The 27,752-nt window shown below is 26.8% G+C and overlaps 6 protein-coding genes across 15 annotated transcripts; 3 read left to right on the top strand and 3 right to left on the bottom strand.

Annotated features, from left to right (window-relative positions):
• Nucleotides 1-1,952: 1,952 nt before the first annotated feature.
• On the top strand, nt 1,953-2,873 carry LOC124955640 (vesicle transport protein SFT2C). Its single transcript, XM_047510342.1, has 3 exons — nt 1,953-2,174; nt 2,302-2,453; nt 2,540-2,873. The coding sequence occupies exons 1-3, from the start codon at nt 1,983-1,985 to the stop codon at nt 2,808-2,810; spliced, it is 615 nt and encodes a 204-aa protein (XP_047366298.1). The 5' UTR covers nt 1,953-1,982; the 3' UTR covers nt 2,811-2,873.
• A 277-nt stretch (nt 2,874-3,150) lies between these two features.
• Nucleotides 3,151-4,709, bottom strand: LOC124955625. Its single transcript, XM_047510313.1, has 5 exons — nt 4,480-4,709; nt 4,350-4,400; nt 4,154-4,270; nt 3,883-4,099; nt 3,151-3,809 (listed from the first exon to the last, which is right to left on the bottom strand). Exons 1-5 carry the CDS (start codon nt 4,587-4,589, stop codon nt 3,222-3,224), a joined length of 1,083 nt encoding a protein of 360 aa, XP_047366269.1. The 5' UTR covers nt 4,590-4,709; the 3' UTR covers nt 3,151-3,221.
• A 1,444-nt stretch (nt 4,710-6,153) lies between these two features.
• Nucleotides 6,154-10,564, top strand: LOC124955678 (mitochondrial uncoupling protein Bmcp). Its single transcript, XM_047510460.1, has 8 exons — nt 6,154-6,544; nt 6,664-6,766; nt 6,869-7,016; nt 7,187-7,466; nt 7,582-7,700; nt 9,204-9,264; nt 9,347-9,436; nt 9,526-10,564. Exons 2-8 carry the CDS (start codon nt 6,694-6,696, stop codon nt 9,640-9,642), a joined length of 888 nt encoding a protein of 295 aa, XP_047366416.1. The 5' UTR covers nt 6,154-6,544; nt 6,664-6,693; the 3' UTR covers nt 9,643-10,564.
• Nucleotides 10,565-10,785: 221 nt separating this feature from the next.
• LOC124955674 (protein FAN-like) lies at nt 10,786-15,476 on the bottom strand. Of its 3 annotated transcripts, none has more exons than XM_047510448.1 (16): nt 15,207-15,476; nt 14,732-14,965; nt 14,446-14,644; nt 14,143-14,328; nt 13,985-14,056; nt 13,703-13,911; nt 13,480-13,642; nt 13,253-13,407; nt 12,833-13,011; nt 12,563-12,694; nt 12,285-12,488; nt 11,844-12,120; nt 11,519-11,749; nt 11,342-11,430; nt 10,990-11,248; nt 10,786-10,905 (listed from the first exon to the last, which is right to left on the bottom strand). In XM_047510448.1, exons 1-16 carry the CDS (start codon nt 15,218-15,220, stop codon nt 10,875-10,877), a joined length of 2,634 nt encoding a protein of 877 aa, XP_047366404.1. In that variant the 5' UTR covers nt 15,221-15,476; the 3' UTR covers nt 10,786-10,874. The 3 variants fall into 3 exon arrangements, with proteins under 3 accessions (XP_047366404.1, XP_047366403.1, XP_047366405.1); XM_047510447.1 differs by having other exon boundaries at nt 10,997-11,248; nt 15,207-15,472; XM_047510449.1 differs by lacking the exon at nt 15,207-15,476 and having other exon boundaries at nt 10,997-11,248; nt 14,704-14,806.
• A 983-nt stretch (nt 15,477-16,459) lies between these two features.
• Nucleotides 16,460-27,081, top strand: LOC124955677 (protein abrupt-like). 7 transcript variants are annotated; one of them, XM_047510452.1, is made up of 7 exons: nt 16,460-17,002; nt 17,293-17,701; nt 17,781-17,943; nt 18,020-18,116; nt 18,206-18,466; nt 18,557-19,033; nt 19,136-21,569. In XM_047510452.1, the coding sequence occupies exons 2-7, from the start codon at nt 17,605-17,607 to the stop codon at nt 19,310-19,312; spliced, it is 1,272 nt and encodes a 423-aa protein (XP_047366408.1). In that variant the 5' UTR covers nt 16,460-17,002; nt 17,293-17,604; the 3' UTR covers nt 19,313-21,569. The 7 variants fall into 7 exon arrangements, with proteins under 7 accessions (XP_047366408.1, XP_047366409.1, XP_047366415.1 ...); XM_047510453.1 differs by having other exon boundaries at nt 17,527-17,701; XM_047510458.1 differs by lacking the exons at nt 16,460-17,002; nt 17,293-17,701; nt 17,781-17,943; ... (2 more) ...; nt 18,557-19,033; nt 19,136-21,569 and adding exons at nt 21,834-22,220; nt 22,646-22,835; nt 22,941-23,123; ... (1 more) ...; nt 26,194-26,508; nt 26,729-27,081.
• LOC124955676 (formin-J-like) lies at nt 18,962-22,358 on the bottom strand. 2 transcript variants are annotated; one of them, XM_047510451.1, is made up of 7 exons: nt 21,833-22,358; nt 21,433-21,494; nt 21,092-21,328; nt 20,774-20,962; nt 20,035-20,689; nt 19,682-19,958; nt 18,964-19,617 (listed from the first exon to the last, which is right to left on the bottom strand). In XM_047510451.1, the coding sequence occupies exons 3-7, from the start codon at nt 21,174-21,176 to the stop codon at nt 19,495-19,497; spliced, it is 1,329 nt and encodes a 442-aa protein (XP_047366407.1). In that variant the 5' UTR covers nt 21,177-21,328; nt 21,433-21,494; nt 21,833-22,358; the 3' UTR covers nt 18,964-19,494. The 2 variants fall into 2 exon arrangements, with proteins under 2 accessions (XP_047366406.1, XP_047366407.1); XM_047510450.1 differs by lacking the exon at nt 21,833-22,358 and having other exon boundaries at nt 18,962-19,617; nt 21,433-21,572.
• Nucleotides 27,082-27,752: the final 671 nt, after the last annotated feature.

The raw sequence follows: 27,752 nt of genomic DNA on the forward strand, positions 1-27,752 counted from the left end.
GTAAGGAACACAATAAGACATCCACAATACACAGAGATAGAATGAGTGATATAGAATAAGAAAGATTGTAACGGGAAAAATATATAAAAGAAGAAACACATAATTTACGTAAACATTTTTGCATAAACACATAAACACACGAACTATAGTTTCCTTCTTCGTAGTGCACACTTTTTGATTATCGGCGTTATCTCGCGCGCATATTGTATATTATATACATAAACTTAATTATTATTATTATTATTATTATTATTATTATTATTATTATTATTATTATTATTATTACCATTATTATTATTCGCGTATTAATCTCCAGTAAGATGTAAGCTCCTTAACGTTTTATCTTACGAGAAATAGATGACGTTAATAGGGCTTGCATTTATCTTTACGCGTATATTTGTAATAAGAACAGATTGAGCACAGGTGCTAATAATATAAAAATTGTATCTGTGCTGCCATTAGCGTTAATAATGAGAGAAAAAGAGAGAGAGAGAGTGATTGAATGAGTGAGAGAGTGAATGAGTGTTTAAGAATATATGTGTGAGATTTAAAAAAAGAAAGAGAGAGAGAGAAAGAGAGAAAGAAGAAAAAAGCGTAAAAAGGTCGAAAAGCCAAAGTATATAGTTAAAACAAAGTCCCCTTACATTTACAGGCACTCATACGATCGCGGAAACACACACGTATATATATATAATACATATATATACATACAAATACACACACGCGCATAAATACACACACACACACACATACACATATATATATATACGCAATTGATACTTTCATGTCATACTTAATACATAACACACATATTACACATACGCGCACGCAGCATAATTTACGTACCCGAGATGTAATCGTATAAAAGCCTTTTAATCCCAAGCAAAAAGAATTCGTTTCGCGGTACAAGCATGATTTTAGGAACCTTCATGTCGAATAATTATTAATTAGCATTCTCATTCCATATATCGTGTAATCGAGATATCGAGCGGTCGCGAGCTGTACGTATTTAGCGGTAAAAGAAAAACAAAAGCAAAAATAAAAATAAAAACAAAAACAAAAAAAAGAAGAAAAAGAAAAAAAGTAAATTAAAAGCAGAAATATAAGAGGACAAAATGGACCTACAAATAATATGGTTCGTTTAGCGTGTACTAATGTGTATCCGAATGTGATCGATTTGTTAATTAAGATTATCATGTTTCCTTTATGTTATGCTTTTTAATGTTATCATTATCGTCATCGTAAGTTATTGCTAACATCATTGTCATTATATTTATTATTATTATTATTATTATTATTATTATCATTATTGATTATATTATTGATTATATTATTGATTATTATTATTATTATTATTATTATTATTATTATTATTATTATTATTACATTATAATTGATCATTAACATCGTTATTGTCTTCGATCATGACATTTAAATGATTTCTTGTTTCTAGTCGAAATCTTCTAGTCTCGTTATAATTCCATCGACACATGCGATCCCAAAGCGATAAAAACACGCGTTGCAGGAACAATACGATCTTGCGATATATATATAGAGAGAGAGAAAGAAAGAGAGAGAGAGAAATAGATAGATAGAGAGAGAGAGAGAGAGAGAGAGAGAGAGAGAGAAAGAGAGAGAGAGAGAGAAAGAGCGATGCATTACCCGTACAACAAATACAGTATACAATCCGTAAATATGAGGTAAATGTTGATTTGTTTAAATAAATGTAAGTTTGAAAATCCATCGTGAGTTTTTATTCACGGCATATAATTTCCGATTGATTCTTGATGTAATTTTCGAAATTTATATCATCGAATCTATTTTATCGTAATATTTTCTTTCAAAATCTTACGAAATATTAATCAATTAAAATATAATGTCATATAGTTTCTTGTTTGAAAAATAATATTTGATCAATAAATTAGGGAATAATGTTATCGAATATTTTACGCATGCGCGGTTAAGATCGATAATATATCAAAATGGCCGACCTCAACAAAGAATTGAATGAATATCTTCTCGGTAACAAAAATGAGAAACAATTTAAAATATCTGTACCCTCCGTAACGTTACCAAAGCCGAACATTGGAAAATGGTTTGGAAGAAATGCAGATGAAACGAAGGAAGAAACAGGATGGATTCAAGGAACACAAAGGGAATGTTGTCCTAGTATGGTGTGTTTCTTCGATATAACCTTAAAATTTGGATTGACATATTTTAATCGTATTATAGTTTATATGTCGAAACGACATAGTATTTTACTATTATTTATATGATTTGTTTTTCTTTTTTTTCTCTTAGACGAGAATGCAAAGGCTGATGACTTTTGCCTTTTGCCTTTTTATGGGATTATTGTGCTTTAGTTTATCGGGCATGTATATTCCTTTTCTTCTTACTAAAGCAAGAAAATTTGCTTTATTATATAGTGTAGGAAGTTCATTCTTTTTATTAAGGTAAGCGGATTAATCATTATTAATTAATTATTGTTTTATTGAGTCTTGTATGATAACATTATGAAATAATTTATTGTCTTTTGCAGTTTCTGCTTTTTGTGGGGTCCAATAAATTATATAAAATCTCTTTTCACAGCTGAAAGAAGTTGTTTTACTATATCTTATTTTGCAACATTAATAGGCACATTGTATTTCGCCCTCTATTTACAATCGACACCATTGACAATACTTTGTGCTGGTTTACAGTTAGTTGGTATGTTAACATTCGGTTTATTACGTCTTCCAGGTGGACTTACAGTCCTAACATTTTTTACCAGAAATTTGAAATCATCTGTAAATTCTTCTTTACCTGTATGATATTATTATATTTTAGATATCAAGAACTACTTATTTATAATATAAAGAAATTTTTCTCTACAATGTCTGTGTCTATAGTTTTCAAAGACTGTACTATATTGTTATATCTTTTTTAATTCCTTATATGCATATCAGTACATACCAGTGCACATTCTTGTTCATATATTTATTCATATATAGGGATTATTCGTATATGTTTTAGAAAAATAATATTGCAAAATTTTTATTATTTCAATAATTTTTTTATATTTAATATGATCATTATTGTATAACAAATAATAATGTATAAATAATCATAAATATATACATATATGTATATATTTATATTGATCATATCATAAATATTTCATATACATTTATTTTAATATACAATTAGATAACAAAATTATTATAATTATTATAATCAATTATTTATTTATGTAGATTATATCTTTTATTTTTAGGAACTTTAGTAGCTTTCATTCTATTACTATTTCCTCGTAATTGTTTTACTTTCAAAGGTAAATATATGATATCATTAGATTTCTTCTTGTTAAGATTCTTTTCAACATTATTTGTATCATTTCTTTTTTTTTTTATTACATTATTAGATCTATCATCCTTTTCTGGGGAAAGATTAAAATACCTTGTAGATTCTAAACTCGATATATCTTTATCATTATCATTAAGACTGACATTGGCTATGGAAATAAATTCAATATTTTCCTCTTGAATGTTATCAGTATTACAGATTGCATTTGGTGGAATAAATATTCTTTCTTTGCGCGATGATCTAAACTTATATACATTTTCATCTAGGATAAATACTTTGTTAACCTCAAAAGTATTTTCTTTAGGTACATTATCATTTACTTCATTGACATCGGATATTGTACAATCTAAAGTTTCTTCAGGAGGGAATATTTGTAAAGACTGTCTTGATGCAGGATAATTTTTAGATATTTGTAATACATTATTGTACAATGTATAAAAATGATGATCTAAAGATAATGCCACTTTCTGTAATTAAGAATACATTGAATTAAGATAAAATAAATTTGTTTTTGCTTATAAACAAATATAAAAATCATACCTTCAAAGCAAATGCAGAACATTTAAATCCAATATTCTCTAGTGTAAGAATTTTAAAAGAAGGTACAAGGAGAAATGGTACTTTTTTCATCTGTGCCATCATAATAATATGCTTTATTAAAAATGGTGGTTCTACGTCAGCATCCAATAGAACACAACATGCTATGTTTCTTTCTAATGAACGTGTAACAGTATTAATACCAAGAACCACTGAATTTCTAAAAGAGAGACATAAATTATTTAAAATAATTTTTTCTTTTATAAAAACTTACAATATGTCCTTGTTAGGCAATAATGATTTTTTCTTAATTTCTAGCTTTTCTTTTACTTCATTTTCTATATGTTTCTTTTTCACCCTTGATGACGATCTCCTTAATGCAGGAAATAAACTATAAAATATTAATATAATTAATTTATTTATAAAGCTATCGCGCACACACACACACACACATTAATATATCAACTCACTCTATCAATATAGAATGTAGTTTAACATTATCCTCTTCATTTAACACAGGCCTGTTAATAAAAAATAATACATTGTTAATTCTTATAAAATTAAAAATATATAATATTAAAAAGTAAAAGAGAAATATACCAATAATTGTCATGTGGTTGAGCTAAGATATTACGCAATCCTTTCATAGGCCCTTTTTTTGCTGACAAACTTTGCCTTTGTTGTTGTTTCGTTAATACTGGCGTATCCATGATTAAACTGTTATCGTCGAAATCAAAACAACAATATACATATGATCATTTGTAAAACCATGGATTAAAAATAAATAAAGATGTACAATGTTTCTGATCAAAGACATTTAGAGGTCCATCTGGTGTTAGCTTAAGAAAACAAAAAATAGAATAATATTGGATCAAAACATATACTCAATCTGTTTAAGATTGTTCATTATCTTTCGTTCAAAGGTTATGCGACTACAGCGACATGTATGGACAAAATATGAACTATGGAAACAAGTGAGACGAACACTATTCCCCCACCATACCGTCTATCGTATTAATGGATTCAACTTATGTTGATTATTCTCATCTCACGCATACATAACAATTGTTTTTTCGTATGAGTTAAAAGTAAATAGTGTTTAGTAAACCGTGAACTCACACTTTTCGATATCTCACAAGTATATCTCTTTTTCTGACGCACTTGTTTCACGATAAATGCATAGAAAATAATAAATGTAAGAATTAATATATAAATTTGCGATAAAAAAGAAGAATTTGTCGAATATTTTCTTCAAAATAATTAATAAATAATTATATATTATATTATTTTAATACAAATTAAAACACGAATTCATTTTCATATTATTTATGAGATAGTACTCCTAGCTTCTTTTTTTTTTTTTTTTACGTGGTTGCCTCTATAGAACTAATTCACTCTATACCACTTTGATTATTATTATTGACGATAATAATAATAATAATAATAATAATAATAATAATAATATAATATATTATTTAATACGTTTTATAATATGTAGTATATAATAGTAAGGATAATTCATTTCGATTAATCGTGAGTAAGAAAATAGTGTGAAAAACAAATGCATAACTATCATAAGATAATAAAGCAAAGAGAAATGATAGTGGACAAGAACAAAAGAAACGTTTCGTACTTATCGTCATATATTGTTGTTCATATTAGACGTATCTTTCAATGGACGATTATTTATCCAAATCATCAGATAAAATCATTACATTTGTCCTTCATTTGTTATAAATTATCGTCTTCATATGTGTCATATATAATGTAAATATATTCCATTTATTCTTATTACTATTTTTATTACTATATTATTATATTGCATATTATTATTATAGTAATATTACTAGTAATAATCATAATAATAATAATAACAAAGGAAACCATAAGAAAAACCTCGTATAGATGATGTGAAAACGAACTTTGTATTTTGATCTTTATTAAAAATAATATATAATATATATGTATATATATTTTGAAAAAAAATTCAGATCGCTTGATATAAACGATTGAATAAGTATTTCCTTATTTCTCGAATAAAATCATTCGACTAAAGCTCATTAAAATAATCGAATGATTTACCGTACTTGCGAGCATTGTGAAATGCATTTCTTTTGCACTTGGAAATATTTATTTTCAATTTACGTACACAATCAAACAGACAATCGTTACTTCATGGACATAAAATCTACGCCATTTATGCGTGTATATGAAAATCAGTAATTAGAGGTGTTATGAGCTTCATTTCTTTTGCCGCAATTTTTCGAGTGGCGCCACAGTATTCAATTTTTTCTTCGCGAATGATGTCAAAAATATCATTTACGTCAATAATATGAAACGAACAATAATATTTCACATTAATTTTGTAATCATTATCGACAAATAAGTTTTTCATTCTATACGTTTCGTCAGATGTTTTTGTTCGTTTCTGATGAGATACTTCGTATCTTGTTTATTTTGTAAAATCTATGAACACGACGTCTAATGACATTTTTAGTTTCTGGTTGACGAATGAGAGGCTCTCGTGATTGTATACGAGGGAGAATATTTTAAATTAATCTTTTTAAATATATTGACATTGTTTTATAGTGTAAAATAATTTCATTATTATTGCATCAATATTCAAAAAGAATATATATTGTTATACTTTTGATATACTTCATAGGTAATTTAATTATTTACCGGATATTATTTTGTTATATGTAGTTTTTCTAATAATTGTTGTCATAAGGGATTCTCATTTTTCATATAAATATTTATGAAAAATTTTTAATAAATTTTTAGAATTCATTGCTAACAAAATAACCAAAGGTGATGGGAGAAAGAGAATCTAATGATTGGCGACCTTTTGTTTATGGAGGCCTTGCTTCTATTGTTGCAGAGTTAGGTAAGATTATCATAATAAAAGTCATTTTATAAAGATCATGGATTATCATAAGTATATGGAAGAAATATTATTCATTATTCCAATGTCTGTCCTTTTTATTAGGTACTTTTCCTTTGGATACAACAAAGACACGTTTGCAAGTGCAAGGTCAAAAATTGGATAGAAAGCATGCACATTTGAAATATTCTGGTATGACTAATGCTTTATTCCAAATATCCAAAGAAGAAGGATTTAGAGCATTATATTCTGGGTATATTTTTGTTAGAAACATATATCAATACATGATTTTATGATAAATTGATAGAAATAATAGCATAGTAATTGCTCATAAACATATTATTATTTAAACTTTGAAAATTATGATATTTATAAATATCATAATTATATATGTTTTTTTTTTTCTTTTTTTACTTTCTACAGGATTAGTTCGGCTATTCTTAGGCAGGCTACATATGGAACTATAAAATTTGGAACTTATTATTCTCTTCAAGAAATAGCTATAAAGAAATGGGGAACAGATGATGCAGTACTTATTAATATTATATGCGCAACATTAGCTGGTGCAATATCAAGTGCAATAGCCAATCCTACAGATGTGATAAAAGTTCGTATGCAAGTTACAGGTATCGATGCAAATCTATCCTTAGTGAGTTGCTTCCAAGACGTGTATCAACATGAAGGTGTTCGTGGTTTATGGAGGGTAACATATATAGCTACTAAATTTAAAGTTTATCAAAAATAATATAACATTAGGAGCTCTATCACGAAACAAATAATAATATTTTTATACAGGTTAATAATTTATTTTCTTACAGGGTGTAGGACCTACTGCTCAAAGAGCTGCTATCATTGCAGCAGTAGAATTACCTATTTATGATTTTAGTAAGGTTAAATTTATGGATTTTCTTGGAGACAGCATTAGTAACCATTTTTTGTAAGTGCTATTTCATATGATAAAAACAGAATTTAATCATACATGTGCATTGGCACAAACTATAATGTTTTGTAAATGTATTCTATAATGAATATTGATTAAAATATCAGAATTAATTAAATTACAACCACTTAACATTATTTACAGTACAATATTCAATTTCTCTTTTAATTCTAAAAAAATATTTTCATTAAGTATAATATGTCATTTATACATGTGTTAAACATATTATATGTTACAAACATTGTATCATATAATGCATGTTGTACAATGTGTATTACACTGATACTACTTGTATCAGCTTAACCCTTATCCGAGCAATTTTTTACTCTTTTTATATCGCAAGATATCAATGATTCGTATTTTGCCATAAATTATAGTTAAACCTATATATTATTTTATATAATTAAAAAAAAAATATATATATATATATATATATATATATATATATATATATATATTTCAATTTTAATAATTGGCTTTTTAAAATGTTTATGAAAAACATCCCATATAATACATGATGTCATGTGAATACATTCTGTCATCTCAAAGGTTTGCCTTCCTTATTAATTTTTATTTTGATGTGCACTTTGTTTATGCTTTATTTTATATAACATTTTGTCACACATTTTTATATTTTAATGCATTGTTACAAATCAATTGACAATACATTTAATAATAACATGATAATATTTTGTCTCTCAAAACTTTAGGTTTTAGCAATGGATTTAGCATTGTACATGATGGAGTTATATAATGTTTGTATTAATAGAAAAGAACAATCATTTCCTAAAATATCAACGTTTTATTTCCAGGTCCATACTCATTATCTTGCACACGGGCGCAAGCAGTACATGGATATTGAGATGACCTCAGAGACTTGACACTAAAGTGTTCAACACTCCATGTTCAGTATAAGTTTGTTCACACGTTCCTGCAGATGTTCTGCAACACAAACCTTTTTGGTTAGCAATTTATGCATCCCCTGAGCTTTAGAAAATCCATTTACTAATTGCTAAACAGTGCATAATTAAAAAAATCAATATAATTTCAATGTCAATCATTACAATGGCAGTCGAAAAATTTTTCTATTTTTATTAGTATTTTTTATTTTCTTTTTTATCCCAAAATGCATTAATTGATACTAACAATAATTTTGTATGCTTTCCTGTAATAATCATGTGTCACCACAGACATCATATATTTTAATATAAATTCATGCATAATGCCTGGATAAGGGTTCTCTTCTTATAATATAAACATTTACAGAATGTGTAAATATAAATACAAATGATGTAAATTATAGTACAATTCTTCTCTTATAATCACAAATAAAAATTAAGTAGTTTTTGACTTTATAGTTCATTGTGATCTGTTAATTGAAATTTCTATAATTCGATAATTTACCATAAAATTAAAAACTATTTAATAACTGAACCTGCAAACAATCGGTTAGACAAAAATTACAAACCGATATAAATTATATTAAACTTCATATTTCAGATCTAGTTTTATTGCCAGTATGGGAAGCGCTATTGCTTCTACTCCAATAGATGTTGTACGTGTAAGTAATTATTTAATTATAAGATCAACAATTAAATGTATCTATTGTGAAAAGTATACTTTCATCTACATTTTAATTGTAGACAAGATTGATGAATCAAAGGAGAATCTCAACTTCTTGCGGCAAGTTACCACCTCATATTTATACTGGAAGTATGGATTGTTTTATTCAGGTACGTAAATTTACTAATGACAATGCATTTATAATCTTTGGTTCTTCTTAAAATAAAACAAATTTATATATTGTGCTTTAAACTTTCAGACCATAAAAAATGAAGGATTTTTTGCATTATATAAAGGGTTTATACCAACATGGTTTAGAATGGGTCCATGGAATATTATATTCTTCATTACTTATGAACAATTAAAACAATTGTAATCATTATTAGCTTATTTCACAAAACGTCTAAGTATTGATCCTATTAAAAATTAGGTTTGAAAATCTAACAGTATATAAAAACTGAAATAATTTTTTTTTTTTTTTTTTTTTTTTTTTTACTTTTTTTTTTTTAATATCAATTTATGTTTGTGTCCTTTATAGTTAATAGCAATTAATGTACAGATATTCCTTAAATGATGACGCTGTAAAAAGTGTATAACATACTTTTTTAATTAATGAAAGTCAATATAAAAGTTTAAAAACAATGTTCATATAGTTGCACTTGATCTATAATTTACATTTCATTTGCATTTCACGATATAGTAATAAATGATACACGATATTTCTAATATACGTTATAAACGATATATTTTTCTCATTAAAACTATTTAAAAGAAATGTTTTTAAAGTATATTTCCATAACTGATATAAATGTAAAAAGATAAAAATAATCTAATTAAATTAATATCTAGTCAACTAAAAATGTTTAATCCAAAACTACAAAGTATTATAAAATTTCATATAATCAATAAAGGGAATACTATGTAAAAGTACACGTAGAATATAATTTAAATTTAATATTTATATTTTCTGAGGGATCTATGGTATATTATATATTGTCCAGATAATCTTATTTTATGTATAATATAAAATCATCATTTTAGGATATTAACAAAAGATCTGCACACATGTAACTATTATAAAAACAAATATAAATGTTCGCAAATATAATCAATACAAATTTAAATATTTTCCTATAGTTTGAAATATATGAACAAATTGAATATGAATGAAATATGAACAAAGAACGATGACAATTTTCTTTTTTAAACAGCTTATTTAATTTCATCTTTTGATATAAATATATATTACAATGTTCTTAAATTGTAACAAGATAATAGTCCTTATTTAAACATATTCATTCATAACTAAAATATATTATTATTAATAATAATAATAATAATAATAATAATAATAATAATAATAATAATAATAATAATAATGATAATGATAATAATAAAGTAAAGAATACTTAAAACATGTTTAAAACAAGTTTTTTTTTGTTTATCATTAATAAATATTACATCAAATTAAAATGTAATATTGCAACCTTTTTTTTTTATAAATGTTTACTTTGCAACATTTAATAGGCTGATTACTCTCATTATTCCTTTTTGCATTCCCAAACTATAACTTTTCTATCTTTTCCACCTGTTATAACCATGTTATTATCAGTTGTTACTGCTATTGTAAAAAGTGGCCCTAAAATAGTTGAAAAACAATTGTATTATTATGTATATTTAAATATTGCTTTTTAAAAGATATACAATATATAATATAAATTACGTAATACCATCATGACAATGGATTTTTGACAAAAAAGCTGCTTCTGGAAATTTCCATAAGCTGATATTTCCAGCGCTATCACCTATTAACAATAACATTCCAATCCATTTTAATATGAGTGCTTCATGTTCTAAAATTGTATGATAAATCTGAGTACTTGTATGAATATCAATAATATTCAATGCTTGATCTTCTGCACAAGAAATAATGCTTTTGCATTCAGGATCAAATGTCATTGCATTTACTTTTCCAGTATGGCCTTTTAATAGGTTAAAATGAAAAATAAAAAAATGTTAGTTCATTTAAAAAAATCATTTTTAACATTTATATTATAAGTAATATAAAAAATTACCTTTAACAGTGAATTGTAAATTGTAATTGTCCATATTCCATAAAAATAATTCTCCATCTTCTGTGCCAGATACTAATAACATCTCATTACTATAAATTTTATAAGTTAATTTCAATTTAATAGTAGAATTCATTATAATTAAATGAAACTTTCAAATTACATATGAAAAAGAATTACCTTGATATATCAATACATGTTATTTTTGAATCATGGTCCAGCTGAGCTATAAAATATTCTGAAGGTTTAATTTTGGGCCCTGAGACGTAGCTCCGCCAAACTTTGGCAGTACAATCCCATGATCCAGAGATAATAATCTGTCGTGTTGGACTCCATGCCAAACAAGAAACTGCATCTTCATGAGCTTGCAATGTATCAATCGTTCTACCAAATTCTATATCATAAAATATTCTGCAAATGATAAAATCAGCTAAGTTCCATATAATAATTATATTAAGATTAAATGGAAAAATATTTTTTGATATAATATTGGATATCTATTTACAGTGTATTGTCCCATGAGCCGACAACAAGTATATTATGAGATGATGGTGTATAATATGATATACAGGATGAAAGAGGCAATGATGATAAAGAAACACTTCGTGTAAGTTTTTTGTTTTTTATAGAATATAGTTTAAACATGCCATCATGACCTACTGATAATATTTCATCATATATTCCTTTATTAGTTACTGTGATACAGCATACTCCTTCCTTATGTGATTGAAATGTTAGAAATTCGGACAGATCTATGGAATCACTTATGAGAGACTTGTCATCTGAAAAATATATTTCATTTTTATCTATCTATGTGAAAAAATACAATACTACATATATATATATATATATATATATATATATATATATAAATATATAAATATATATAAATATATATAAATATATATAAAACATTTCAATATTATTAAATTAATAGAAGGCTCACTCATGTCTGTCATATGTGAAACAGTTAATGTTGCAGTTTGTAATGTATCTACAATTGGTATTAATCTTTTAGGATGAGGTAGAGTAAAAACTTGTTTTGGAATTTGTCCAAATTCCATAATTTGTACTTCTAATCCATGTCGATCATTAATATCACGAATTGTATCTAAATCCACTGCCCCCTCATAACACAGGTGAAAAAATACTGTAACAATATGTAAATTTATATACAATGAATTTACAACATCATTTAAGAAAATTAATATTAGATATTATTACAATTATCAGCTTTCTCAGCTTCAATTCCTCTTTGCTTATATCCAAAGATCAAATCTATCCAATGGTGTAAATTTTTTGAAACATAATCACTTTCTAAGGCGTTTCTTAATTTTTTTATAAAATCTGAAGGTCCTGAAATGTTATATTTATTATTATAATTAAAAAAGATTACATTAAAAAATATTTTAATACGCACATCTACAATTATAAAATATATGATATCAAATTCCTAACAGTTTTGTAGAAAAGTATGTATAGGAAATATTTTACCTTCTGCCCAAGGTGGCAGCTGCACATCACCAATTTTTGTACCATCATGTCGATAACCAAAATCAATACCATAACTATTTACTAAAAAATCACCACCATTGTTTGTATCATAAAACTCTGGGATCAATTCTTTAAAGTCAGACATGTTCACCAAAACATTTTTCCATACGTCAGCTACACTGTTAGGTATTTTATTTGCAAGAGTGAAACAAAAAATCGATTCTGCATTCTGGTATTAAAAGTATGAGTCTGATATTAAAAAGCAAGTACAATGAAATACTATTTTGTTAATACGCAACACTATTAAATTTTGTAGCTTTATCAAAAGACATTACAGCGTGAAATAAAATACAAAACATTTTTTATTATTATTTGTGTATAAAAAAGAAAAAAAAAATATGATTAGATTAATAATAATACCTGTTAAACATTCTATCAGGATGATCGAATCTTCCATTTTGAAGGCAAAGCATATATTGAGGATACTTTCTCACTAAGTAAAATAATACAAAACCTGGTGCACTATAATGAGATCCGTACAGAAATTTTGGTTCTAACATTTCTGAGTAACGTTCCTATATAAGAAAAAAACAAAAATTATTTATAATCATAAAATCTACATTAATAACTTTTTAATGATGCTTTACCTTTAATCTTTCTAATCTAGTAGGTTCAAGAGCACCAATAGGTTTAGAAAGATCTCTATATATATCAGGATTGTCCAAATCCAATATTGCAGATGTGTAATCTTTTATTATCCAAGGTATTACAGGATACTGAGTCAAATCATGAAAAGTTCTGTCTGCCAGACTAAAAACATAATTATTATTTAATTTAAAATCATTATTACAATATCTTGAATATTTTTACCTGTTAATATACAAAAGGTAATCATAATTTGATAAAGAACCATTTTGCCATCTCATTGTCATTTGATTCTGAGGAACAGTTTCTAGAGATACAGCAGATTGATCTAATAACTTTTTATGAAGTTCATCTCTATCACTTTGATTGTTTAAAGAAAGAAACAAATATTCAGTTTTACAATCAGTTTGCTTTTGCCATTTTATTTCAAGACCCTATTTGCAATAAGAATTATTATTAAATAAATAAATAATTTCAAACGTTAGCATTGGTAATTCAAATACTTACCACTTGTCTCAAAAGAAATCTTCTTTGTATAATACTACTTATATCTTTTAATTGTATTTTTAAAACGGGATGCTGAACAAAAATAAAAAAAATAAAAAAACAGAGTTCAATTAACAATAGATTATGTTATAATATAAATATAATTAAATATTATTAACCTGATCCATATTGTTATAAGGTTGAAAATATAATCTGGATGTAGTTAATAATACCCTGCCTGGATTAATTACAAGTGGTAATACTTTATTTGCTTGAATTTCTAACACAACCGTTTCGTATAAATCTTCTAGCCAAGATGTATCAAAAGATACACGTGATTGTCTGGAGTGAACTATAGTCATTATCTTTAAAAAAAAAAAAAAAAAGGAGTAAATAAATTGATAAATATTTATTACTTAATAAAAAATTCTATGTAGAAAAAAAAAACAGATATATATATGTACATATATATATATATATACCATTGCATTTTGTTCAGCTGTTGGCAAAGTAGCAGCACGAAGTAATTGCAATATTTGAGGAAGACAATTTTCTATCTTTGCATAATTAAAAGAAAATTGAAAAGTCGAGTTTTTATGAATAAATTTGTATGGTGCGAGAACATTTTTTTCTAACATTTCCACATACTGTTTACATTGAACATTCAATACGTTATTGCATCTGAAAAATTATTATACATCACCATTCAATAACAATTAATGATATTACATTGAACCTACCTAATTAATATTATAAAATTATGCCTACCCTTCTATATTATCTTCTGAATTATATTGTTCAACCCTTATAGTCTCTTTAAGCTGTATTTTGATCAATGGTTGAATGAAATCTTTATTTACAAAAACTAATGATTTTGAACAAAGTTTCAATCTTCCGTCTATCCATTCTGTTTGTTCTGGAAACAACGGTTCTATCGCTCTCATCTGAACACTATAATCTTCAAAAAATATTTCTCCTGGCTCCAACAGGAGCATCGTAAATCTATTTAAAAAACAAAAAAAAAAACAAAAAAAAAATAAAGAGAGAGAAAGAGAGAAAAAAGAAAACAATGATTTGTTTTGCATATTCTACAGACTGATTTTATATCATAAAAGTAAATTAACTTATGTTATTTATAAATTTTCGATAAAACAATATTACACTTAATCTTATTAATAACTGTTTACTTATTATTTACAGAACTTATATAAAATGAATATCATTAGGAAATGAAATAACTCACTTTTCTTTTTCCATTATTATATATTTATAGATATAAAATGATTTCCCATATACATATCACAATCGTTGTTTCACCTTTTATTTATGTACTTATATGAACTACGTATATTCATTTCGGACAAACATTTTATATTATACAAAAGACGCAGTTTTATATTTTAAACAAATAACAATTGCATCGGAATGGTTATGAATCACGAAAATGTTTAGTGGTATTTTTTTTTTAACCAATGATATCTCATAGTTAAGATTATGCATTGTAACCTATTATTGCAATAGTCAAAGGGACTTTTATTTTTCTGTTAATGCTGTTACTTCATTTTTTTTATTATAATTGAAACGGCATATTCGTAATAGAATTTATAAATTGACAAATTTTATTAAAATCCAATGAATTTGTAATTATTCTAAAACAATATTTTTCATAATATTTTCATATTATGCATCGTTATCGACAGAACAGAATTAATTACCGACCGAGTATCTATACCGCGTTTTATAAAAACAATATGTCGACGCGATCGTCAGTTGTTCGACAGACGTCTCGAAAGTAAGTTTATTACGCAGCAGAGCTACAAATCTCATAGGTTTTAATCATTTTAATTATTATTATTATTATTATTATTATTATTATTATTACTATAGTATATTAATCTTAATTATAAAAATGGAAAAAAAGTCTACAAGAAATAAAAAGAACTATTTATATTATCTAATAGAAATATGCGTTATTATGAGAGTTATCTTTGTCTCATAATTTCTCATCCAATAAATTTCTATCTTTCTACGCTTTTAATACAATTATTTAATGATATTTATTTATGCAATAAATACATCTCCTATGTATTAATATTTAAGATTATTTTATATTATATTATTATTAGTTTTAATAAAAATTACGTCATAAGTTTCGAAAGATTCTTGAAAAAAGAAAAAAATTTCGTGCGCTCGTAAGCCGATAATTTTTATACGTACATTTCATTCTAAATTTAAAATATTCAGGTAATTTCACGATATTCTACGATATTATACCATGTTATATTTATTTGAGAATATCAAGAGAACAAAAAAAAAAAATTTCTTTGAATAAAATTAGATACGTTTGTATTGTATAATTAGGTGTATAAACGTGAACTATAAAATTTTACTTGAAAATCTCTGAAGATCGGAAGAATTTTCAATAAGTTACGTACGATGCAAGTTATTTTTTTTTTTTTTATTTGTTATATAAACTATACAAGTTGGGTCTCCGTCAGCAGCAACCTCCACGTGGTGAGACCTGGTAATCGATATTACTTGCGATGTAACATATATATATATATTCCGTAATTTCTGTCGCAAAAACAACGCAAGTACTATCGAGCTAATGGCTGCCTTTATTATGGCTTATAGAATATTATTTTGTTATTTAAAAACAAAAAAAGAAAGTACATGTTTCAATCAGTAATATGTTTCACGTAGTACATTTCAAATGATTAATTGATTATTAATAATAATAATAATAATAATAATTTTCAAAATTCGTCTCGATCCATTCCTACCTTCGTTATATCGTATCTCCAGTGAATTTCGTTATTTTATTTTCAACATTCGAATATATTTTATTATTTATCGAATATTTGTTCATCAATAAAAGGGATATTAATTAGAAATGGATAATAAAAATGAAGAAACAATCGTATACGTTACGATACCAAGGAAAGAAGAGCTCAGTTGCGTTAATTGTGAAATTGATTTCATTGAAGTACAAAATTCATTAGCAAGATCGAATTATCATTGGCAAACATTAAAGTGTCGGTAAGATTGATATATTCGTCATTTTTATCGTTATTGTTATAATGGTTAATTCATAGAAGTGAAATATTAATTGACAAAAATTTTCACTTGAGAATCTTTCAAAATTTATGACGTAATTTCAATAAAATGTCGATAATTGAGGTATCATTTTATAAAATATTTTTTTCTTTTATTTTTTCTTGTTCTTTTTTTTTTGTTTTTTTTTTTTTTTTTTTTAATTAAATCTAAGTATTTCTGACCAACGTGAATTATTGGTTTTTTTTTTGTTTTTTTTTGTTTTTTGCTTTTAGATTAATTATACACATTCTTCCGGAAATTATTGCATCTCCTATACCGGGGACAGATAATTCGATATCTATTATTACTTCTAATGAATTTTTGGAAACTGGCAAATTGCAGAAAACTTTACGAACTTTGAACATGTTGGCAAGTGTTTCATATGCGAATATTAATTGGGGGAATTAGTTTTATTTAATTAAATGATAGAAAACATTCTTTCTTTTTTTAATTTTTGATTTTTAAAGTTTAAAAGTCCACAAACGGTAACGGTGGAAGGTTATATAGTTTGTCTTAATTATACGATAGAATGCAAATTAGCTCCAATGTGGAATAAAGTTGGACAATATTATATACAAGGCAAACATTTTTATACGTCTATGCAAGAAATGAATGCATTGAAATTACAGATTTCAATAAATGGTATTACAATATATTATCAAATAATTTATATATATATATATATATTTATATTAGATTTTATATAAAAATAGATTTACAGATGGAAACGTGTTATTTAAATTTCAACCGAGAAAACTCAAAATACCATTTATACAATTGGAAGATTTTTATTTGTTACGTTCGTCGATATTAGATTTTCTAATAGATAATAATGGTTTCATCAATTTAACAGAATTTTCTCAATCGGTATACGTATTGCCAAGGTATTCCTGGATTCTTTTGAAATTTTTCTAACGAGTTTTCTTTTTATTACAATAAATAAATATTATTCTTTTTTAGTATGAATATGGGAAAGGTCATATCGGTAGTTAAAAAAATACCATCTAGTTGTCCATTTAAAGATTATGAACAATTGCGTAGACATTGGAAGAATATGGTATAGTTTAGTTTTTAGATTTGATTGAAATTTATTAAATCTTTTATACGGCTTATGTAATTATTTTTTTCTTTTTTTTTTTTTTTTAGTATGGTTATCGTTTACCCAAAACTCCTGAAGGAATTATATATTACAATATCAAATTTTCATCTCCTGGCGTTAATCATTTTACATATCCAAGTACATGTGTAGCTCTTAAACCATTGCAATTGTTTCCTTCCAATGATAATGAATATATAATTTCTCTATTTATAGATGATATACGTAAGACAATATCTGAAATATGTGGCAAAAAGTTACAGATATTGTCACATAAAAAAGAAAATGTACAATTTTTTTCATTAAATGAAGTATGCAATATTTAATATATTCAATATTACAGTTAATTTTTTTTTTATATATAATAGAATATATATTAGAATTTAATTAATTTTATATAGTATACATCGAATCTTCAGAATAAGCTATTATCACCAGGAGAGAAAGAATCAAGTAAATTCCAATCAAATGTAAAGATCATTGAGAAAATACCAAAATCAGAGTTTCTATCAAAATATGAACATTGGTTATTAAAAGATACAAATAAATCAACGTGTCAAACATTAAAGCCAATAACACATTTATCTGAAATTGAAAAAATCCATACTACTAGTATACCAGTTGGTGTTAATAATAGAAAAACTTTTCTTAATGAGAATCTTAGAATAGATAAAATAAATGATAATAAAATAATAAATAGTAATTTATTAAATTATAATGAAACAGTTGGAAAATCTTCAAATCGTCTACAACATGTAAAGAGAAAATTCCAATCTTTTGAGACTAATACAGAATCAATCAATTCAATGCAAATAAATGAACATACTAATACAAAAGTAAAAGAAAAATTTTTGAATATAAGAAATGATATAAAAATGGCAAGTACATATATATATACACACAAATCATGTGCTTTGCAATAGATATATTTTATTCTTGTTAATAATATCTATAAATAAGTATAATAACCTTATTTACAGAATCAAGATGTAGATATAGAAATGTTGGCAAAGCTTAACCAATTAGATCAAGTAAAATCTTCTATTCTAAGTGATTGGCTACAGAAACATTCTATTCCACATAAATTAAAAGAAAAGAAGTCTCAGTTAATATTAAAAGTAATGGAACATATAAGAAAGAAAAAAATTTGCTACTAGGATATACAAAATAATAAACACATTTTAAATGCATACAATTTCATAGATCCATGTTAAAAGTTTTGTTATATAAATGATAGTTTTTGTTTACTTTAAATTTATAAAAAAATAACAGGTAATTAAATTTCATATAAAATATCACAAAAACAAACGTGTGTATATAAAATATTTCTATGATAATATTACATTTCAATACTTTGATATATTTTTATAGCTGTTAATATAGATGTCCTTTCAGCTTCTTCCTTTATTCCAATTTCTTGTAAATCTTTGTCAGAAAGCATTAGAATAAGATCCATGTCTATCTATGTAGAAAAGAAATATTTTTTTTTATTACTTAAGTAACTTTAGTAATCATAAATTACTTACTTCTTCTTTAAGAAATGTAGACATATGATGACATAAACCATAATGTTTTAAAAAAACAATCATTTTAGTTTGTTGTGAATTTAGAACCATTCCTCTTGGTGGGGTTCTGTAACGTGGAGGTGTAGGTGTTTTGTCACCAGATACATTCTCATCATTAATATATGCAGGAACATTTGGTGACGATGTAGGACTAAATTCTGGTATAAATTCAAGGGTAGTATTATGATCATTTTGAACAGATGTTAGATCTAAATCTGCTGGACGTATGGACTGTAATCTTTGAAGGAATTATTATTTATTATTATCTTCGAAGAAAATATATTATTATTTTAAATATAATTGATTTATTATACCTTTTAAGCATTACAGTAGGTGAATGTTTTGAATCTTTTGTAGATGTAGAGATTTCTAATAATTTATTATATTCTATTTCAGTTTCTATCATAATTGGATCCTTTTCGTCATTTTCATTAATAGTGGCTAAATTTGTACAATTTTTCACAAAATATATATTTGGAGAAGTAGGAAATTCTGTGTTAGAGATGTCTAAGAAAGTAGGTGATATTAGACTTGATTCTCCTGATAATGTAGCTCCAGCTAACAAGTCAACATTAAGACTTTTTAAATATTTTTCTTTACAAGTACTCTCTAAAGTTTCCATTAAATTAGATTGATTATTTATATCGGTATGATATGTATCAATATTTATTAAAGGGATATTATTATTATTATTATTATTATTATTATTATTATTATTATTATTATTGTTATTGTTTTTGTTGTTGTTATTCAAAATATCGTCTTTATTATTAAAATCCTTTAGAATTTGTACAATATATTGAGGTTTATTTTTATGTTCAGTTATAGAAACATTATAGTTTGATTCATTTTTCATTGGAATATCATTTGATCCATCATTCCAATAATCTTCTATTTCACCATAAAATCTTGCCAAATTTGCTATTTCTGGTACTGTTGATTGCTTCATCATAATGTGTGTATATTCATCTATAAGATAGTTTGAATATCATTGTATTTTGTTAATTGGTATATAAAATATAGATTATATAAGAAATATATAATATATCTTACTGGCTTTAGAAACATCTAGACCCATATCGATCAAAGAAAAAAACAAATCTTTATCATTTTTCAATGCAGCTATACATAGTGGATTAATGTCATCATTCATTGCATTTATTAATGTAGATGGACAAATTTCATATATCATTTGCAACATTTCTTTACTTATTGCACAAGCCATACCAATTACTGACATTCCTATTAAATATATCAAAAATTTGTATTTACAAATATCATAATTAGTTTATACTGTATATTGTAACATCATTTGTAATAAATTATTAATTTTTATATTATAAAAAAGAAGCTGTGCTAGTAATGACTTACCAAGATAAGTTGAATCATTTATATTTGATTTTTGTTGTAAAAGTAATTTAACAGTATCAGTATTTCTATTTCGAATAGCTTGCATCAAAGGTGTCCAACCAAATTTATTTTTTCTATTAATAACTTGACGATGTTCTTTTTTCTGTAAAATTTCTTTAATGATATTAGAGCAACCATATGCTGCGCTAACGTGTAATAAATTTTCACCATAATTATTAACAGCATTCAAAGTATATTCTGAAATATATATTTTAATGTTTTATTGGCCATTAAACAAAGAAAAAAAAAAAAAAAAAAAAAAAAAAAAAATAAAGGAAGAAAAAGAAATACATTAACTTTACCTTGTGTACGTAACAACTTTATAACTGTTGATTCTATAATTTTCTTTGAATCCTCTGCTTCTCTATTTTTTTCAATGATATTATTCTGGTTGTTCATTATTTTAATTCACTTAATTAATTCTTATAATGTAAAAGATAAAAATAATTTACGTTTAATTTTTAACAAATGATATATGATGTCAAGTTTGTAAATATTTTCTTTTATGACCTTATAATGAATGTATGTCATAATTAAAAAGATATATTTATATAGATATATTTATATTATATTAATTTCATCTATATCAATAAATAAAGATTTATATAATATTTTTATTATTAAATATTAGATTTATAGTTCTTTTTTAGTTTATTGAAAAATTAAATGGATCAAATGATATTCCAATGAAAAACAATTTACGTGTCATTTTATCATTCTTCAAATTATTGTAGCTAATTTGAATTTTGGCGGTTCCTCGGTTCAACGTCACATCCGTAAAACTTTGTAAAGAACATGCCGGCTAGGTGGTGGCAGCACAGTATCACGCAGTGTGACGTTCGAAATGATTTCTGCCAGCGTTTGAATTTCACTTGAGGAATCTCATAGACGCTTATCTATTTAACTAAAACTCCTATGCATTCACAATGCATAATATTGTACCATAAGTTTTTAATATCGGTAGAGTGCATGATTCGAGTCGATGTGTTTGAAATAAGTCGGACTAGTGATCACTTTAATCTATTGTAACTCACGCTCGGTTGACCCTGTTTTTATACTTTCACCAACCTATTTTCATACATTCATAGCAGTAAGTGTTCCACGACGGCAATGTATTTGTAAAAAGAAGTTTTTAGATAGTTCTATGGTGTTTCCCGTTAAAACTTGTGATATTTGTTAGGTTAGCTTAAAGACGACGCTGAGGTCAAATTTGTTGGGGTGGGGGCACTAATTAAGCAAATGTGGAAGGGGGAAACGGGCAAGCATCGCTACCGTTAGCGAATGATTTTTCCGGATATTTATCATAGTTGTTCATTCTTCTCTGTCAGAAAATGTAAATTTACTTGACTCTTTGCATAATCATCTTTAAAGTATAATGTTTTAAGCTTAGTAAACCCTATTTTACAACAATATGGAGATAGTGGACTACTTACTAACATAAAAGAATCTTTTAAATGTATTTAGGAGTTAATATCATAATGTGCCATGCTCACATGTTCTTATTTTGAATCATAGAATGGGGAGCAGCAGTCAGTTGTATAGTCTCTCGTGGGGAGAATTTAGCTCATCTTTGGCTTCTGCTGTGCAGTTACTTAGAGGACATGGAGATTTAGTGGATGTAACATTAGCAGCAGGAGGGCGTAGCTTTCCTGCACACAAGATCGTGCTCTCGGCGGCAAGTCCCTTTTTGCTGGATTTACTGAAGGTTGCATCGATATTTTTTCTTAATTATAACATTTGATATTGGACATCTAATCAAAGATTTGAATTTTATATTTGTAACTAATAATGTAATTTCTTTTTGATACAGAGTACACCTTGCCAACATCCAGTAGTTATGCTAGCAGGTATCGGAGCAGATGATTTAGAATCATTATTGGAGTTTGTTTATCGAGGTGAAGTCAGCGTTGAACCATCTCAATTACCATCTCTTCTTCAAGCTGCTCATTGTTTGTGTATTCATGGTTTAACACCCCCAACAATATTAACAGAAGTAGGTTCCTACATATGTATTACTTTATACTTCATGTGATTTGATATATTTTTTATAGATAGATGTTTAATCCTTGGTATCTCATAAAATTAGAATTAAAATGAAATTAATTATATCTATTAGAGCGGCGAAGAAGTACCCCCATCTGCAATACCTGCGGCTAATGAAGGTTTATCAAGAGAAACTCTTAGTTCTTACTTCCCTTTAAAGAGGAGGAAAAAGAGAAGAAAGTCCTCCTCATCTTCAGGAAAATGGGCACGCGGAAACATGACTAATGACAGTGAAAACAGGCATTTAAATACACACGCAGATGATCATGGAACAACAGATTATGATCCAAAGGATATCGATGCTCATCATGGTGATGACACAGGTGAGATAAAATTTCTTGTGCCTGTACCAGTCGCTTTATTTGTTGCACTAAATAATTGAAATATGATATCATAAAAAATTGTACAGTTAGTTATAAATTTGTTACTACGGAAAATTAAGTTGAAAATGGAGAAGTCAATACATTCTCATATTAAATCCATTAAAATTTCCTAGCCTTAACGTTTTTATTATGCGGGTGAAGATATTCCAATAGCAACAGCAAAATAATTAATTTGTGTTTTGTGTCCGATATATTAATTTATCTAGCATTATCTGTGAGATGTATGAAATCTCTTTAGGTTATCCTTTTTATTAATACGGACACAAGCACAACCATCGGTTGGGTTGAACTGCATTTTTAATTGGTAATGCCATATGTTATAATATCTAAGACAGAAATTTCAGATACGAAGGTCAGTTCAGCCCTGCATGGTAACATTGTGTTTGTGTCTGTTAGCAGCAAGCGATCAGTTGGGATATACGAATCATCAGGGTAGCCATTCACCTCCTTCCAAAGAGGCAAAACCAGTAACTACAGAAAATTCTCAAGCAGGAGCTCATCAGGAACATACGTCAGATAGTGAACAACACTTACAGACACTGACGCCGATACAACCATATTCACCACTGCATATACCTCAGTTTCCTGGTTCAATGAACATGGGCTACCCACAAGGAGTACCGCTCCCACTCACGCAGGGATCGGCAGCTGGAACACCTACGTGTGCTCTATCAGGAAGTTTAAAAGTTCGTGGTGCTTCAGATTGTCCAGGCATTTGTCCACTTTGTGGTGCTACGTTACGTCAAGCAAGAAATTTACGCAGGCATCTTCTATCGTCTTGCAAGTGTCGATTTAGTAGTCATCCCTTACAAGGTTCATTGTCCGATTCAATGATGATTGAAGTTAAACCAGAAGTCGAGGTAACGGAATACAGTGAGCAATCAGCCAATCATGGGACTGACAGTGGAAATAGTGAACGAATAATTTGTAAACCCAGTCCACTTCCTTCGCCCGTCTCGCGCGAATCAAATGTTGTCTCTCCCCGCAGCAACGCACCATCGCCAACTATAGCCAGATGAAAATATCGGAAAAAGTTGAAAGACAGGACTTAGCACTAGTGGTGTTATTGCTCGAATCAGTTCAACTAACTGCTTCATTTAAAAGAACATCACGCGTTTCGATTAATTTTTTTCCCACCTAATAAGCCGACGAAGTCTTGATTTTTCATTTATTTAGCAGCTCGTTCACGTACTTATTCAATATAAGTTTTATATTTTATACAACTTTATAATAATATAATTAATAATACATTGCGATTTCTTTAAATCATCCAATGACAAGAGATTATTATAATGTTTATGTTATGTTTATATATATATTTCTCGTATTCATTTCTTCTTTTCAGTTATATGTTCCTTTGGATAAACCTAAATTATGTTATGCGCGGCCTGAGATATTTATAATTCATTTCATCTCATATAGAATCTTCCACGATAGTAAGTAAGAGCAGTATCCTAGGGTTAATGGGAGTAGCAGTCGGTAAAATTTGTAGTCATAGTGCAAGGGATGGGGTATGTATAGTAAAATGTGCTCCGAATTTTTAACATCTTAAAAATACATAATTCATTTTCACAAAACTTGCATATAAATATATATATATATATATATGTATATATATATATATATTATATATATAATGTATATATATTATATATATAATGTATATATATATATATATATATGCATACATACATACATACATACATACATACATACATACATACATACATACATACATACATATATGTATATTTCCTTTTTGTATAAAGTTATTCAATTATTTTCTCATATTCATTTCATATCATAATTCATTTATCAAAATACTTTCCTTTTATAAATAAATATTTTAATGTTAATATCATACAGAAGAGAGAAGAATTCAATCGTATAATAAGAATCTTGATCCATCAATAGTCATATCATAAGTAAGAAGTTTAACATCATTGAAAAAATTTGCACATTCCTTAGCGTTTTATAATTACAGGAATTGTATGCAGAGACTATTGAAGGGTCCTAATATAGATAGAGATTTTCTTATACATATACTCTATAAATTATTATAAGCGGTAACACATCGTATAGTTAATTTTTCCTGCGTTTGTAAATAAAGAACATATATGTGATATCATTTTTTAATAACAATATAGATATTACGAAAGGAGAATGTGTTACGTTATGTATTTTGTAATTAATAATATTGCGCTGTGCAAATGTATTAATGCACAATGCACATCCTTGCAATTCGTTTTGGTATTATTAAGTTGTACCGATGACATTTATTTTAGAATTTAGTCAAAGGCTATATATATATATATATATATATATATATATATATATATATATATATATATAAGAATTTATATAATACAAGATATTTTAATAACAGCAAAAAAATTGTGTGTGTGTGTGCGCGTGCGCGCGTGTGTGTATGGGTCGCACTGCTTTATTTTTATATCTCTTTCTCTCTCTCTCTCTCGCTCTCTCTCTCTCTCTCTCTATATATATATATATATATATATATATATATGTATATATATCGTTGGATATATATACCTTATGTATAAGAAATAGGTAATATCATTTGTATTATGATATTTCTATGTATATAAGATACACTCTTCATGGAATTAATTTTAGGAGATGGACAATCCAAAACACGGAACATGTCGGATCAACCGATATCTTGTCCACTATGTGGTGCGATGTTACGTCAATCGAGGAACTTGAGAAGACATTTGGAACTTCTTCACTTTGGACTTGGGAATGGTAGCAAAGCTGGCCTACACGTGAGACATCGAAGGAACGACAGAGGTGGAAATTATTTTAGACCATCATTGCCATGCATTCGTACACCGCACGCACCAAGAACGGATTCTCATCATCCAAGAGCTAATGAACACTCGGACTTCCCAACGATGACACCATTATCTGTACCTTCTACGGTGAGCTCCGGTACGTCGAGTATATAATGTATTTATTCCAGTCGAGAGATTATTTACGACGAGATCATTCATCGTATTGACGATCGATTTGAAAGTAAGACGAAAAATTTTAAAAGCGGCGGGAGTTGGGGGGAGAAAAAAGGGAAAACGATACGACAAATATTTTTTTCTTTTCTTTTCTTCCTTTTCTTCTTTTTTTTTTTGATTTTTTTTTCCCCAAACAAATCTAGGCAATCTCATGGGACCGGGTTCAAGTGTATTAGGATCGGCTGAACAAAATGCACATTCCTTATCTACGGTTTCGGCTACTTCCTGCGGTGTTTCCATGGGACCAGCCAACAATGGGATTTATACGTCAGATACTAGTGCCAGTATGCTGGGCTGTTTACTACCGTCTTTGCCTTCACTGCCCTCTCTTTCATCTCCTCATGATGTTTTCCGACATGGTGAAATGTTACGAGCATATCATGATCCTACGAGACAACATGCTAGACATTTGCAACGCACCGACGTTACCTAATTTTTAGGTTTTAGCGTTAAGGGACACACTTGCGTTTTAACCTATATATAATTTTATTACTTTTTCGAGCATTATTTTATTATCGATTTAACTTTATTTGATATATCATATTCTTCTCTCTTCTCTTTTTTTCATTTTTTTAATTTTTATTGACGCAATTAATTAATAATCTTTTCCTCTCTCTCTCTCTCTCTCTCTCTCTTTCTCTCTTTTTTTGTCTTTCTCTCTCTCTCTCTCTCTCTCTCTCTTTTTTTTGCAAAACTAGGTGGGAAAAGTGCTTTTTTTTATATTTATCGTAATATTTGCAAATTTAGTTGATATTTTTTCTTTTTCTATTTCTTTCTGCTTTTTTTTTTCTTTTTTTTTTTTTTATACAAGATCTAAGAATTAATTAATTGATTAATTAATTATGCTTCTCTCGTAATTGTGTATCTCGTAAAAGAGGCAATTTTTTTTTCTTTTTTATTTTTTTTTTCAATCTTTTTCTTTGATTTTCTTTTTAATGGGATATAGGATATAACTATTTACTCTGTGCAGATTTGTCGTACGATAGAAAAAATTAGATTTATGATTTTATTCATTATACATATATATATATAAACAATTATATTTGATATATTACATATATATATATATATATATTTATATATATATACATATATACATATATATATATATATATATTATATATATATATATATATATGTATGTATAAGGGAGCCTGATAGTTGGAA

This window comes from Vespa velutina, chromosome 19, assembly GCF_912470025.1.
Source record: "Vespa velutina chromosome 19, iVesVel2.1, whole genome shotgun sequence".
In the NCBI taxonomy this organism is placed as follows: Eukaryota; Metazoa; Arthropoda; class Insecta; order Hymenoptera; family Vespidae; genus Vespa; species Vespa velutina.